The sequence below is a fragment of the Danio rerio genome, chromosome 10, assembly GCF_052040795.2.
Source record: "Danio rerio strain M-AB ecotype USA chromosome 10, GRCz13ab, whole genome shotgun sequence".
Lineage (NCBI taxonomy): Eukaryota > Metazoa > Chordata > Actinopteri > Cypriniformes > Danionidae > Danio > Danio rerio.
This window is the reverse complement of record NC_141030.1, coordinates 7,990,001-8,004,792: the sequence shown is the minus strand read 5'-3', so window position 1 is coordinate 8,004,792 and position 14,792 is coordinate 7,990,001. Positions and strand designations below refer to the sequence as shown.

Genomic DNA, 14,792 nt, shown 5'->3' with positions numbered 1-14,792 from the left:
ATGGTTTCATGCATGTAGCCTTGTTAAAAGTGATCTATATTAACATGTTTTGCATTTATTTCCTACAGGTTTTAATTGTTTTTTTTTTTTTCTAGAAAATCATATTTGAATATGCAGCAACTATAGTTGCCAGTGGGCAAATGTTGTAAGAACCCTTCAATGTAAAATTTGCATAGGAGGAGAACATTTGCTTATTTTAACTCAAAACAACAGCTTTCAACAGATTAATTCATATACCAAAACACATTTATAATGTTTAAAACTATAAAACAATTTGATATGAACCCCCAATGTATAATTACAGCAGTCAAAAAAAAAGTAAAATTAACATAAATCATGACTTAAAGAGTCCAAGTAAAGTAAATTCTGCTCTCCACAATTTCTCTCAACATTTTTGGTAAATCTCTATGACAGAAATTGTCAAACAAGTCAGTCATAAATGAAGCTGCTGATGCTGTTTGTGGAGTTGTTGCAGCACTTTAAATCTGCTCCAGTGTTACTTTAACTCTCTTGTGGGACCAGTGGAGATTAATTTTTCTCTGAGGATTTTGCTGTGTATCAAATTATGGATCAAAAAAGTCTACAGTCTTAAAAGAGATCAGTTAAAGGGTTAAGTTATTTTAGACTAGGTCTAAAATATTTAGATTATGAAAGAAAAAATAGCATTAAACAAGACAAATAACATTTATTGATTAACTTAACACACTATTCCCTAATTTTCAATGATATATGTACTTATAAGATATTTGCCCACCAGCAACTATAGTTGCCACATGAACTTGAAAGTATAGAAAAAAACGATAGATTTACTGAAAGATTTGTTTTGTTTGGATTAATCTAGAGACCCTTGTGATTATGTTGATATATTTGTGAACAAAAAAAAAAAGTTTTTTAGTAATATTAAAGGTTTGGTTGTTTGCTGGCATGTCATTGAGAAAGTAAACATAGATACCATGAAGAAAATGATAAACGGAAAATGGCAACTATTAACTTTGGCAACTATAGTTGCCCATGGGCTTAAACAGGTTAATCTTCATTTATGTTTAGAAGATGAAAACTTTACAGGTTGCATGAGTAATGGAGGATATTATCTTCATTTTTTAATGGATTAAATCAAGTTTCCATTCTCCACTGATAGCCTGTAAATGATTTCAGTGCATCATCTTCTATAAAAATGCATTTTTTTCCGAACTAATTTTAGCCTAATATTTTTAGGACCTTCACTGTGTAGTAAGAGCACACGTAAACACTAGTTTTAAAACTGTTACACTGCTGCAATGCCGTTTAATATACGTAAAACCTGTGTTTTAAATATCATACCCCAATCTGTAATCTGAAACAAGACCTGTATGTACCATTTCAAGCAGCTCTAAAGTATTTAATTGTTTATCTTCATTTTGTGTGTGAATGATGTGCCATTACATTATACGTGTATTAATGTTGACACTTTGAATTGTCTCATGCACTTTAACGGGAATGAGAAGATCAGCCGTGACTGAATATTGTTTTGAAACTGAAAGCAATAAAACACAACATTTATTCATTTGGTAAATACTCTGCTTTTGCACTTTATTCATTTCAAAAAATTGACACTGAGACAAAGAAAAAACAACAACAACAACTTTCCTGCATTTCCAATCTCACAATCACAGTGTGCATACTGTACTGTATAAAAGCCGTGAGAAGGTTGAGTTGATGTTGCATTTAATAACAGCATGTAGCATAATGAAACTTATGCATTAAAGACAATTTGGTACCTGCCCATGTTTGGCACATTTTAAAGCCAATATTTTGTCCAATTAAAAGTTGTTTGTGGGTAAAAAGTGCATTTGATTCACTCAATGCATAAATCCTGTGACGGGACAATACAGAGGCAGGATCCCTTAAGCACAATTGGGTGAATTGTAAAAATAAAAGCTCTTTTTTTTTTTTTGAAGAAAAAAAGTATGGTTCAAATGAAAGTATTTTTTTATCTAATGCTTGAAAAGAGCAAATGATTAGTGTTTAAAGATTAGTGTTTTTCTGCTCTCAAATATTACATTATTTTAGTAACCAAAGCGAAAAAGGTAAACTACTACAGACACAAAATGAAAATATGAAAAGGTCATTTACAGAATTTAGCTTTTAATTCACACTTTTACAATCCAGAGATTAAATCTCACTTATAAGAACTCAATTTAGGGGGAAAAACTAAGTTCTTTGATTTAAATTCAAAGAAGAAGAAAAGTTGAAAATATTCAATTTAAACCGTATTAAAAACAATAAAGTTAGAGGGATAGTTAGAACCAAAACTCTAAATTCTCTCTTTATTTACACTCCCTTTACTTGTTTCAAACCGGTTTGAGATTTTTTTTTCCATTGAACACAGTTACTTTGGAAAAAAGCTGAAAACCTGTAACCATTGACTTCCTTGACATTTTTTTTTCCTATTATGAATGTTAATGTTACAGGTTTTTAACTTTCTTTACAATGTCTCGTTTTTTTGTCTTCAACAGAAGAAAGTCATAAAGGTTTATAACCACTTGAGGGTGAGCAAATAGTGAGTTTTCTATTTGGGTGAACTATCCCTTTAAACTTTGACTAAGATTAAATCATAATAACCTTTTTATATTGTTATTTCATGGCAGATACAAAATTCCATAGTTATTCAGTTTCATCCAAAATTACTACATTTAAAATATAAATTCTCTCATAATCTACTGGCCGTCATGTTGTATGACCTGTATGACATCAATCAGATGCCTAAGGAGAGTTTTAAAAAAATGTTCCTGCTGCTCTTTTGGAAGTAAAATAAAGACAGACACAGTCAAGCTTGAAAAAAAAAAAAAAAAAACTTCAGAATTTTTTTTCCCCATGTTGTGCACTATAGCAGTGTTTCTCAACCACCAAAGGAAGACATCCAAAACATGCAGTGCTGGTGGTCCTCCAGGAATGTGGTTGAGAAACACTGCACTATAGTATATTCCACGCCTTTTGGAGCCACTTGACAGGAACATGTTAAGAACAGGACAAAATTTAAGATTTCTTTAAAAATCTTTGAACAACATGGGTGTAAATGATGTCAGATTTATATTTTTGGTCTTTTTTTTGTTTGTTAGCTTAAGAAAAGGGAATTATTTGTAAACAACAAACTGATTTTTTCTCAAAATCATGGAATGCTCCAAAAATACTGACCTACTTAAGCATTTGTTGGTTTGCTGCAGGACCACCAGCAGCTCAGTAACAATGTGTTTTATCACAGCTCTCCGTGCCCTCCCTCGTCTTTCAGATGCTCATCCTGACTCATCTCAGTCTCTGGCTCCTTCAGGTTGGCGTAGGCCACTTCTTTGGTCAGTTGCTCAATCGGTGGCAAACCAACTGCCAAATTCCGCAAAGCAATGGCTGTCATCAAAAACCTAATGGACCAAAATAACACCATTTTTAATTTATTTAAAGGATTACCCCATTAGATCTCATTCTCAAGGGGTCATAAACATACCCTCGTCTAATGGAGTAGTATTTCTTTGAGGCAAATCTCTGGAAGCGTTCAAGCATAGAAGCCTCTCGTCTCTTCCTGACCTCCTGCATACGTTTTTGTCTTTTCAAGAAGATCCGCACTACTGGGTCGATCACAGTGTTTTCTGAGTCCTGGTCGTCGAGTCCAGTGATGAGTGGCTGCAGCTCAGGAGGCAAAGGCTCCGTTTCTGTAAACACCAACAGATATTTTTTTAGCCCCATTAATATACCTTAGATTAAAAAAAAAACCATACAAATAAACTGGAGGAAATTGGTACGTAGTATCTGCGGCAAAAGAAGCTACCAGTAGTCGCCATTTAGTTTACACGTCATTGCACTGACCGGGGCATACCAAACAAGGGCAAAGAGGCTAAGCAAGAGCTGAGCTACAGACGATTGGCCATTTTAACAGTGGGGTCAATAGAAATCTGCTCTGTTATGGAGCCAGGCCTTATGGAATTTCGATGAATACCAGTTTCAGTAACCTCCGTATTTGCTTCACGAGGAAGAGTGGGAGGCTGCCGCTTGATTTCAACTAGATTTCAATAATTTGAAAAAAATTCTTAATAGATAAAGTGATTTTTTAAATCACTTTATCGAGAGGTGACTGACCTGTTCCATTGCGCACTTTCTCCTGAAGTTCAGAAAGCTTGGTGAAGTTCTTTTGAAGCTCCGCCTCAGTGGTGTTCACATAGATGTACATGTAACACGATGGTCCTTGAGACACCGTGTACACTTTATGGTATTCACCAGCTGGAATCTAAACACACACAAGCAAAATTCAGCACATCAGTTTAATACAGTGGTGACCAAAAGCAGAAAACAATGCATAAATGCAAATTGTTTTTTTTACAATAATAAATGTAATCTTCATTGCTAGATCATGCTCGAGTAACAATGTTTTTTTTTTGTTTTTGTTTTTTTGAAGTAGCCAATGTACTGCAACAAAAACTGTGCTGCAAACATTGCTTTCTAAAGCAGTGTTTTCCTCACTTTTGTTTAAAAAAAAAAAAAAAAACTGTCCATGTGAAAACGCAAAAAATGCACTGCAATGCATGTTTAGGGCACAATTAACCAACAGGCAGTTAGGTATACCAATTAGGTATTTTGCAAGTAAATTACAAGTCAATGTCAATGCAAACGTTAGAACAGAGACTGATTACTGTCCCACTGTGCGAATGGTGTAGAAGCAGTGTTTGCCACGAACGTACAGAATTTGCCGCATTCACATTTTCTGCGTTTGTTGTTAAAACCATCTGTGTTGGCCAATCAGTAGGGAGCAAAAGAATGCACATGTTGATGTCATCAGGTGAAAAGTCACCACCACACTGTACCCAGAGTTTCGGAAAATATTCACCCTGGCCAAAGTTTTCAGAAAGTTTCGGTTTTAGTCACCCAATATTTTGTTTTCTAATGGACAAACAGCGAAACAAAGAAAAAAATGTGGCTTGGTAAATACCCATGTTCGCATGGAGAGGGCCTAAATGAATTGTCTAAAAGTTACAATTAAGTAAGTGTACAGAACTTTGCTCTTCATGACTTGACTATTTTTTTCCTTAGCTTTAACTTTGTGGCCAAGAATTTTTCAGAGATTTTCAGTCATGTTCAGATCAGGACTCTGGTTTGGCCATTTCGTTATTTTAACCATTTTCAGTTTCAAGGAACTGCTTGACCCATTTTGCTTTGTGATGGAACTCATTGTCCTGCAGGAAAAATTCTGTCCATTTGGGCAATGACTGCAGGGATGGAACCGCACATGAAAGACGTCTTCTATCTTTCACGGACACATGCTTAACTTGTTTAGTGCTAAACTAATGATCAATTACAGTTGCAGTTATTAAATTATTGAACAAAGGATTATCCACATTATTATCCACATTATGTCCTCTTTTGTCTTTCATCAACAACCAGCTTTTTTTTAGGAGGACCTGAATGAGTCAGTAACACCGTAAAGATACAATATATTCTAGAAGTCACATTCTAGAAATCGTTTGGATGAGCCTGCTTTTCTTGCTAAAAGGCTGGATGGGTCAGTTTAGAATGGCTCTAGGAGGCCTCCAGTAGAGTTTGTCTGATAATTTAGGAAATTACCATCAGGTACCAGATTAACTCAAATTTAGATTTGTGCTCTTTTCAATTATATAATTTAGTTTATTTATACTGTGCTTCAGGGTACATGTAACTCATCATAAAATATGCTTACAAAAACTGCTCCTTTACTCCTGTTAGGATAACGTTAAACAGGGCACAATAGTGACCTTGAAATTTAGGAAATTGTGGGATGTTCTTGAAGTTTTAACTCCACTTTGCTTCTAAGGGTAAGAATGTAAATATCAGGGTACCCCCAGGATCCTACAAATGAAATTCAAGGCTTTTTAAGGCCTTTTTAATACCATTTCAAATGAAATTCAATGCCAACTTCATATCCATTCCGACAGAAGTATGAAGTGAAAATGTCAAATCTGTATTAATTTTGAACCGTAGAAAATAATTATGTACAAGTGGGCTACTTGCAATAAATAAAACATTTTATTTAAATTATTAGTTATATTTAATACATATGCAACAGTGTAACACACATTTGATTTGTAATAAACAAATGAATTTGAACTTGGTGTTGAACACTATAGCCTTGTTTTTTAAATAATGTCTGTCATAAATAAATAATTTATTTTGAAGCAATATTCTGATCAGCTTATACATACTTAAATCTACATAATTGTGATTTTTACACTAGGACTTTATTTACTTTTATAAGGACAAGTTTTAAACCTTACTATATATGCGTTCTCTTTCCTGTCAAATTCTTACATTTGATCAAATTCAGTTTTAATAATAAGGTCCGTTATCAATAAAAAAAAAGGAAATTATGAGATTGATGTTTGAACAAATAATATAAAAGAATCAATGATGGCAATAAACCAATAGCAGCAAGTGACTGTCCTAATAAATGAATCATTGAGTCATTCATTAAAACAACTCTTCAAAATGCAGAGTCATTTAATAACAAAACACAGCACTTTAGTGTTGCCTTTGTTTCATCTGTGAAATTAAACAAAATGACATTGAGTCTAGGTGACAGGGCCTTGCAAAGGGGGGTGGCCCGAGGGCTAGAGCCACTGACCCTCTGCCCTCATTGGCTGAGGTGTCCCTCTCAGCCTGTACCCCTCCCTCCCCCTCCAACGTGTCCGTTCCCCTGCCCCTGGCTCATAGATCTATACACTAGATATCGCATAGGGACCCTAAGCATACGTCAATAGGTATTGGTACAGTGCTCCCAGGACAAATGTCATTCATCCGCACTAGTCAAGACAGTGTTATTACGTGAAGATGCGGGAATTTAGCGCCGTTTACGGGTGTAGTAACGAGCAAACAAAGAAAACAAAGCACAAAGGCAGAACATTTCATAGGTAATATTAAGTTTTTTCTGTTTTTGTATGTTTGAACTTTTGTGCTAATCAGGTAACGTTATTGATGATAACAGTCACTTACTGCATTCACCATACAGCAAAGCAGCTCCAACTAGCACTAAACACTCGGCTTATGCTAGCTTTGTTGAATAAAATCAGCAAACAATGCAAAAGAAATATGACAACGAGATGCTGCGCTGCCAGAAACTTGTATTATTGTCGGCTAACGTTAGTGAAAGAGTCATTCGGGGGATTCATTTCCAAACGAATCGCTCCCTCCGTCAGTATGAGAAGTGAAAGCAGGAGAGCAGGTGTGTTTCAGGACATGATTAGATCAAATTTAACAGGGAGGGTGAATAGTACATTTCTGTACACACAAACACAAGCTTTTTGTCAGGAATGCCCGTGCGGTCACTGATCCATCAATGTAGAAAAGTTATGTAAAATTATAATTTTTGTAATTAGAAAAAAAAATTACATACTAACATCTAGGAAAACTCCCGATCATAGATATATGTGTATATCTCTGGCTTTGGATGGCCACAGTCCTCCACTGTACGTTGGTCCCGCATTCATTTCAAAGGAGCGCTACCCTGTAGCAAGATGGCGGCGCTATTGACGCATTCCGTCCAATAGACAACAATAGGCCAGGCGACATCTAGTGTATATATCTATGTCCCTGGCTGTTCAGTTACCGCTCTGCTAAAAATCTACTAATTCCGTTAATCCGCTCCATGTTTTACCGCCCACTCTGTAGTCCACAGCGTCACTCACACAATCTGTGTGCCCGCTCTCTGGAAGTGGAGACATCGGTTCTTAACGATCGTTGCATTACAAGGTAGATAGTCCCATTACAATCCACATTGCAGTCAGTGGTCTTCTTAAAGCAATGACAACTTGTGCTAAATATCCATGTTCTTAGAAATTGAATGTCTAATCAAAATCAGATCTAATATGAATAACAACTTTGTTGTTGGCACACTTTGTGACAAAAAAAATGTCTTTACAAAAAAGAAGACGGAGAGAAAGATTGAAAGGAGGCTGCTAAAGATCAACACTGAAAACGTGGATTTAAAGCTCCAGCAAGCCAGCATGGAAATTGTCATTTTTGTTTTGTTTTTAAAGGTACAGGTAAATATAAAATTGTAAAAAAGTAAATAGTTCTGAAATTATTACAGAGTGTACTGTTTTCTCTTTTAATTGTATTTTTATAACAATTGAAAAATTTGTATTATCAAGAACCCATCCAAGGGCGACGCAGTGGTGCAGTAGGTAGTGCTGTCGCCTTATAGCAAGAAGGTCCCTGGTTTGAGCCTCGGCTGGGTCAGTTGACGTTTCTGTGTGGAGTTTGCATGTTCTCCCTGCGTTTGCGTGGGTTTCATCCGGGTGCTCCGGTTTCCCCCACAGTCCAAAGACATGTGGTATAGGTGAATAGGCTAAATTGTCCGTAGTGTATGAGTGTGTATGGAAGTTTCCCAGAGACGGGTTGCAGCTGGAAGGGCATCCGCTGCATAAAAACATATGCTGGATAAGGTGACGGTTCATTCCGCTGTGGTGACCCCAGAAAAGAAAATGAATGAATGAATAAAGAACTCACCCACTTAGTGCACCTTTTTTTGGTTTGGGCCACTGCCCCTCAAAATGTCTGTGCACAGCCCTGTTAAGTGACTACATGTTAACTAGGCTACTTGTTTATTACACTATACATTTAATGTAACATTTGCAATCGTGATATTATAGAACAGCTCACTTGGTCATGTTCTGTTACTTAAATATATAATATAATATTCATAATTCTTTTAAAATTCTGAATAAAAATTTACTTTAAAATGTTTGAGCAGGTCCACCGCTGTTACATGACTGCGAGCCTGGAAGTGACTGGATGTGGTTGTCCACCCAGTAGCGAATATGAAGGTGCAACTGCTTATTTTTCATTATCTTATTGAGACCCTCTTCAAACACGACCACAAACCCATTGGCCTTATTGACCAGGTCAATCAGTTCTTCAGTTATAAAAAGAAGCCAATCTGAATTTAGTAATATATGCACTTTTGTTGCTTCCACCCGAGAATGCAGCTGCAACCTAGGAGTCAGGAAAGATGGTTTTGCAAAAATCTGTAATGTTCTCATTTGATGTGTAAGAGTGGTGCTCAGAGATTGTTTTAAGGACCCATTTCAAGAGTTCACACTTAGCTGATGATCTATAAAAGCTTGTTTGGCATGCTGTCCCGGGAGAGAGCCCCGAGCTCAAGGGATCCTCGAGCCCGGGGCTCCCCCCCGTTCGCAGAGCTAGAGGGGAGCCTGAGCTCGGTGGATCTCAGAACTCCCCGACTGCGATAGCTAAGGGAACACCTGAGAAGGGGGCTAAAGCGTGCTTGGTTCTTAAGCGTGATGTATATCTTTAGACGGTGAACACGGGGAGAACATACAAACTCCTCACAGAAACGTCCACCGGCTAGGCGAAACTAGGCCGGTGGTGTTCTTGCTGTGAGGCTCTCAGTGCTAACCACTGGGCCACCGTGCCGCCCGATCAAGGTCAAGGAGGAGAATTGGGGAGGAAGGGGGGGTTCTTCCAAACGAAGATAATGTGGACTGAAAACTGTGGTTCTTTATAGTAGCTTAGGGCTCATATGATTGGAAGATAATGATTAGCTAATACGAGACCGGCCGTGATAAATCATAAGCACATGATCCTCTCGAAATTAGTTTATAAACAAACTTCACTTGTTTTAAGGACCCATTTCAAGAGTTCACACTTAACTTAGCTGATGATCTATCAAAGCTTGTTTGGCATGCTGTCCCGGGAGAGAGCCCCGAGCTCAAGGGATCCTCGAGCCCCCCGTTCGCAGAGCTAGAGGGGAGCCTGAGCTCGGTGGATCTCAGAACTCCCCGACTGCGATAGCTAAGGGAACACCTGAGAAGGGGGCTAAAGCGTGCTTGGTTCTTAAAGAGCCCATATTATGGGTTTTTGAAAATTCCCCTCCATGTAGTGTGTAACACAGCTCTAAGTGAAGTGAAGTATCCAGCTAAGGCTTAAATCTGTAAGAATACAGTGTTTAAAACTGTTGATTCATCTATAAAAGAGTCGATTCATAGTGCTTCAAACGAGTCGCCTTGATACCGACTCATTAGGTGTTTCGCCATGACGTACGAACGAAACAAAGTTTTTCACGTGCACGCGCAAACCCGGGAGATTTCAAACCTGAGGCCCCGCCCTCTGACGCAGTAACCCAGACACACACACACACACACCCACAAACACACGCACACAAACATGCCGGTCGATTGAAGTCACATTGCAGATGGATATATTGAGTCTCTACCCAAAGATGAAACCTCAGCATTATAACCAAGCAGTTGGAAACTACTGGAAACTTCTGGAAGCTACATGCTACAAAGAATACTTCATCTGAGTTTGTTAAAGGAAGGATCAGTAAAGAGTAACTGATGGACGTCAGGATGGGTTTCTTCCATTTCTCAAGTGTAAGTACGTGCGGTTAAAGTTGTTGCCTCGTTGACTCTAGCTTGCAAATGTATTTAGTTGTGATTTGTTACTTGTAACCGCGTGTACTGTATCAGGTTAACTGGCTATATTCTCTTATCGCGTGCAAAGTCACGTTAAAAACGCGACGCGTGCTGCTTTGTTTATGGAGCTCCGTGGTAACGTTAGAGGTCTGCATACCCGCGGCTGTCCCCGCGCCAGATTTCTGCGGCGCGGTAATAAATTTCCGAATAAATCGCCGGAGCGGTCGGTAACGGGTTTGATTTGGGACGGGAGCGGGCTGCCTGAGAAAGAGAAAGATGTGTCTGCTTGGTGCTTGTGTGTTAGTGCGCACGCGCGCGTATGTGTGTGTGTGTGAGAGAGAGAGAGAGAGAGAGAGAGAGAGAGAGAGAGAGAGAGAGAGAGAGAGAGAGAGAGAGAGAGAGAGAGAGAGAGAGAGAGAGAGAGAGAGAGAGAGAGAGAGAGAGAGAGAGAGAGAGAGAGAGAGAGAGAGAGAGCTTTATGCTTGGTGCTGTGTGTGTGTTTATACAGATTTTCGGTTTTGTTCTCTCCCGCTCTTTAGCGGGATCGGGCGCGGCGGGCAGAAAGAATACGGGGCGGGTTCTAAGGCTAAAACCTGGCGGGTGCGGGCGGAAGCGGGAGCGTTCTCGTCCGGAGGTGTTTGTGTGTGTGTGGCAGCTAAAATCCACGCCTACACTATCTAGCGTGTATGAACTGTGATTACTTTTTAAATTGCTGATTAGCTATTGGCCATTTCACTCTCTGACTGAAGGCAGTCGACCAATCGCGACAGACTGTCATCGGTCCAATCAGCGCAGATTAGCTTCGCGCTAAGGAGGGGTTTGGGAACAAATGAATCACTGAACGATTCATACAGGAGTCGCTGGGATAATTAGGTAAAAATAAATGCAGATTATAAGACCATGAAAGTGTTTTTTGACCTTGCATGCATATTAGACTGTTGTTGGAGACCCTTACAACCAAGATATGACCCTATTTCATGTATAATATGGGCTCTTTAAGCATGATGTATATCTTTAGACGGTGAACACGGGGAGAACATACAAACTCCTCACAGAAACGTCCACCGGCTAGGCGAAACTAGGCCGTGATAAATCATAAGCACGTGATCCTCTCGAAATTAGTTTATAAACAAACTTCACTTGTCCTCTCGCAGAGTTGGTGTCGAGACACAGAAAGATAGGATGTTCCCTGGCTGTGGTGGCAATGCTTCTAATGTAGAAATTTCTTCATTACTGACAGCCAAAGCTGTTTTAGTAACCGAAGAAGTTTCCGGTGCACAGAACTGCACAATAGGTGGTTGGCACTGGCGACCTGTACTACATGTGGTGTGTTTGGTACCCTTCAGATGGCAATCCAGGGCCGTAACACCCATCAATGCAAGCTTAAAAGATTTCTGGCACCAACAGCAGTAGGCCCCGCGGGCACAAGCTTGACCCAAACGTGAGTCAGATTCCTTGGCCACTGTGACACTTTCCCATTTTAACTGACAAACTAGGCTAATGACTATCTTGTTCTGTACCTCACTTGCCTAGTAACCATAGTAACGGGTGTGCACGCTTTCGCACTTTCTGCTATGACGTGGAACGAGGGGTGCACTCAAGGTTACGCTTCATGAATTTTTAATTAGCCTACATTAGTAACAGTTAATGTTGTTATGGTATGAACTCAATCCTAGGAAAGGCAAAAATAAATAAATAAAATAAGAAATACAAGACTTTGTATACCAAATTCAAGGCTATTAAGGCCTTAATTTGAGATGATCAAATTTTTGACTTTTTCAATGCTTTTAAGACCCTGTGGGTATTCTGAAATATAAATAAAGCATAGAATTGGTATCATAATTTAGTACCTGCATCTTTTCTCCAGGTTGTAAACTGTAGTTCTTTTTCTCATCCACTATTTCAACATTTACTTCACCGGCCAGGACCTGAACGCTCGTGTTCCCAAGATCTTCACTCACAAAGTTTTCCAGAAACAGACCTGTAGACGTCACAACACCAGTAATAAGTGGGTATCTGTGTGGTCAGCTTATTCCAGAAAAACGAAAGCAGAAAGACTCAAACCTGGAAAGTCAGCGATGAACACCACCTCAGTCTGGTTGTCTAAAGACCCTTCAATCTCCTCAAATTTAGTTCTCCATGGCGAAAGATCAACTAGCAGTGGCATAAGCCATGGATTAGGTCTGAATGGGGACCAATCAGCCTTAACAATGTCAACACGTGGGTCAAATATCCTACAGGACAGGACGAGAGCAATGTTGGAGACATTTCTTTTTTTTACATTTGATGTCAGAAGTTTGGGTTGCCATTTGCATGTCTGAATCAGAGTAAATTTAACACGTAATACACTTTAATAACCTCTGCTGGAAGCGGTCATTGATGGACACCCAAATGTCAAAGTAGATCTCTGGATCTGAGATGTTGAAGCGTGGCAGATTTTCACTGAGGCAGGTAGCGTACTGCTTTAACATGTCTCCGTGATCTTTCCATCTCCGGCTCTGAGTGAAAACCTGCAGCATATTGAAATTGCATAAGAACATAAGCATATTAAAGAGCACGAAAATCTAGGAGTTTAATTGGTTTAAATGTTAAAATAAAGAATATTGTGGATTAATAACAAGTTTAGCTCAATAGAAATCTCTTTAGAAAGTAGAGGTGTGAACCTATACTAGTCTCACTGTTCAGTTACGATTAATATACCATCGATTCGGTTTAATTCGCTATCTCGGTGCATCACGGTGCATTGACGATACCTTCCATACACAGTGTTATATTCTGGGGGGGGGGCTGTTTGTATAAACACACACAGCATCATGCTGTCTCTCATTCACACACATACACAAACATAGACAGCACCAAACAAACATACACACACGCACGAACGCATGCACACATGTACGCACGTGCGCTTGCTTGCTCGCTCGGAAGAGATATTGTGAGACCGCCCACTCCTGTTCAAATTACACCAGAGTTACTGACCGCTCATGTGCTTTTTTTTGGAAATGTATTCCCGCGCCGCATGAAATCTAATTAGGTCCCGCGACAATGCATAGGTACAGGCGGGAATGTAGACCTATATCCAGAAGTATCGATGTAACACAATGAGAGAAAGAGAGAGAGAGAAAAAGAAAGAAATGTAGTTCACTTTCATTCCCTCAATCGCAGAGAAATAGGGGCTTCTGCTGTAAGTGACAACCCACACACGCAGTGAAATTGTGCACAGTTTCTGCGTTTTTTAGTAATTGGCGCCTGGAGTGTTGTAAATACTCGCGTTCGCCTCCCTCGCAACAGAGCGCATATGAGATAAATGACGTCAGTACATAATAACTGGTTATGATTATTACTGAACCGATAGCGAAATGTCTACATTGCGGTGCACCGAAGCAAGAATTTATTTTGACACCCCTAATAGAAAGTCGTTGATTTTATGTTCACTAACTAAAGTTATTTTTTTCTCTCTAATATTCCACTGCATGTTAATGAAAAAACTGATTTACATGTCAAAACCATCATTAAAGAGATAGTTCACCCAAAAATGAACATTCTGTCAATATTTACTCATCCTTTACTTGTCCAAACCCAGGTTCCTTTTTTTCTGTTGAACCCAAAAGAATATATATGGAAGAATACTGAAAACCAATAGCCATTGATTTCCAAAGTATTTTGTCCTACTATGGATGTCAATGGCTACTGGTTTTCAACATTCTTCACAATATCCTGTTTTGTGTTTAACAGAAAAATCAATTCATAAAGTTTAGAACTGTTTGAGTGTGAATAAATGGGAAGTTTTTCCCATTTGTCTTTTTTGGTGAGAACGGTCTCCATTAACATAACTAAAGCATATTCAACCTGGAACCTTCCTATTTAAAAGTGATTCTTGTTTATCAAGTAACTCACTCCTGGGTTCAAATATCCGACCTCCCCTGTTACTCCATCTCTGTAGGTGATCTTGACATGCTGATATGAGCGGGAGTGAACCATCATGTCCCACGAGTAGCCATACAATCCATTTGTCCAGTTGTTATAACCCTGTAGAGGCAACAACAACAAAAAAAGTTTTTTAATATTATTATAATTGTTTTAATTCACAGAAAAAAGATAAATTAAGATAAATTATTAATATCTAAATGATAATTAAAAAGGTAGTAATTTTTATTCAATTTAATCTAACATATTTTATTAATGTTAAATATTTTAAAGTACTTAATATAGGTTAATAATATTAGTATCTAAGTAAACTTAATTTAAAATACATTATTACTAATTAAATAAAAAATACTATTTAAAATTATTTAGTAAGTTTTTAATAAAGTTAATTTATATTAAGTTATTTTTTCATTTATTAATAGTTTATTTTACAAA

General features: G+C 38.3%; 1 protein-coding gene across 2 annotated transcripts in view; it reads right to left on the bottom strand.

Moving 5' to 3' along the window:
* Positions 1 to 1,535: 1,535 nt before the first annotated feature.
* The window catches only part of ggcx (gamma-glutamyl carboxylase), a 21,026-nt gene continuing 7,769 nt past the window's right edge, over positions 1,536 to 14,792 (bottom strand). The window contains exons 9-15 of one of the 2 annotated variants that reach the window (XM_087270113.1): positions 14,328 to 14,459; positions 12,789 to 12,940; positions 12,495 to 12,664; positions 12,281 to 12,411; positions 4,108 to 4,255; positions 3,479 to 3,683; positions 1,536 to 3,395 (exon numbers count right to left, since the gene is read on the bottom strand). In XM_087270113.1, the coding sequence (XP_087126239.1) occupies positions 3,236 to 3,395; positions 3,479 to 3,683; positions 4,108 to 4,255; positions 12,281 to 12,411; positions 12,495 to 12,664; positions 12,789 to 12,940; positions 14,328 to 14,459 (1,098 nt within the window). In that variant the 3' untranslated portion in view covers positions 1,536 to 3,235. Of the gene's footprint in view, positions 3,396 to 3,478; positions 3,684 to 4,107; positions 4,256 to 7,098; positions 9,849 to 11,422; positions 12,412 to 12,494; positions 12,665 to 12,788; positions 12,941 to 14,327; positions 14,460 to 14,792 lie in introns of those variants that run through there. The other variant, XR_015500759.1, reaches the window with a different exon arrangement.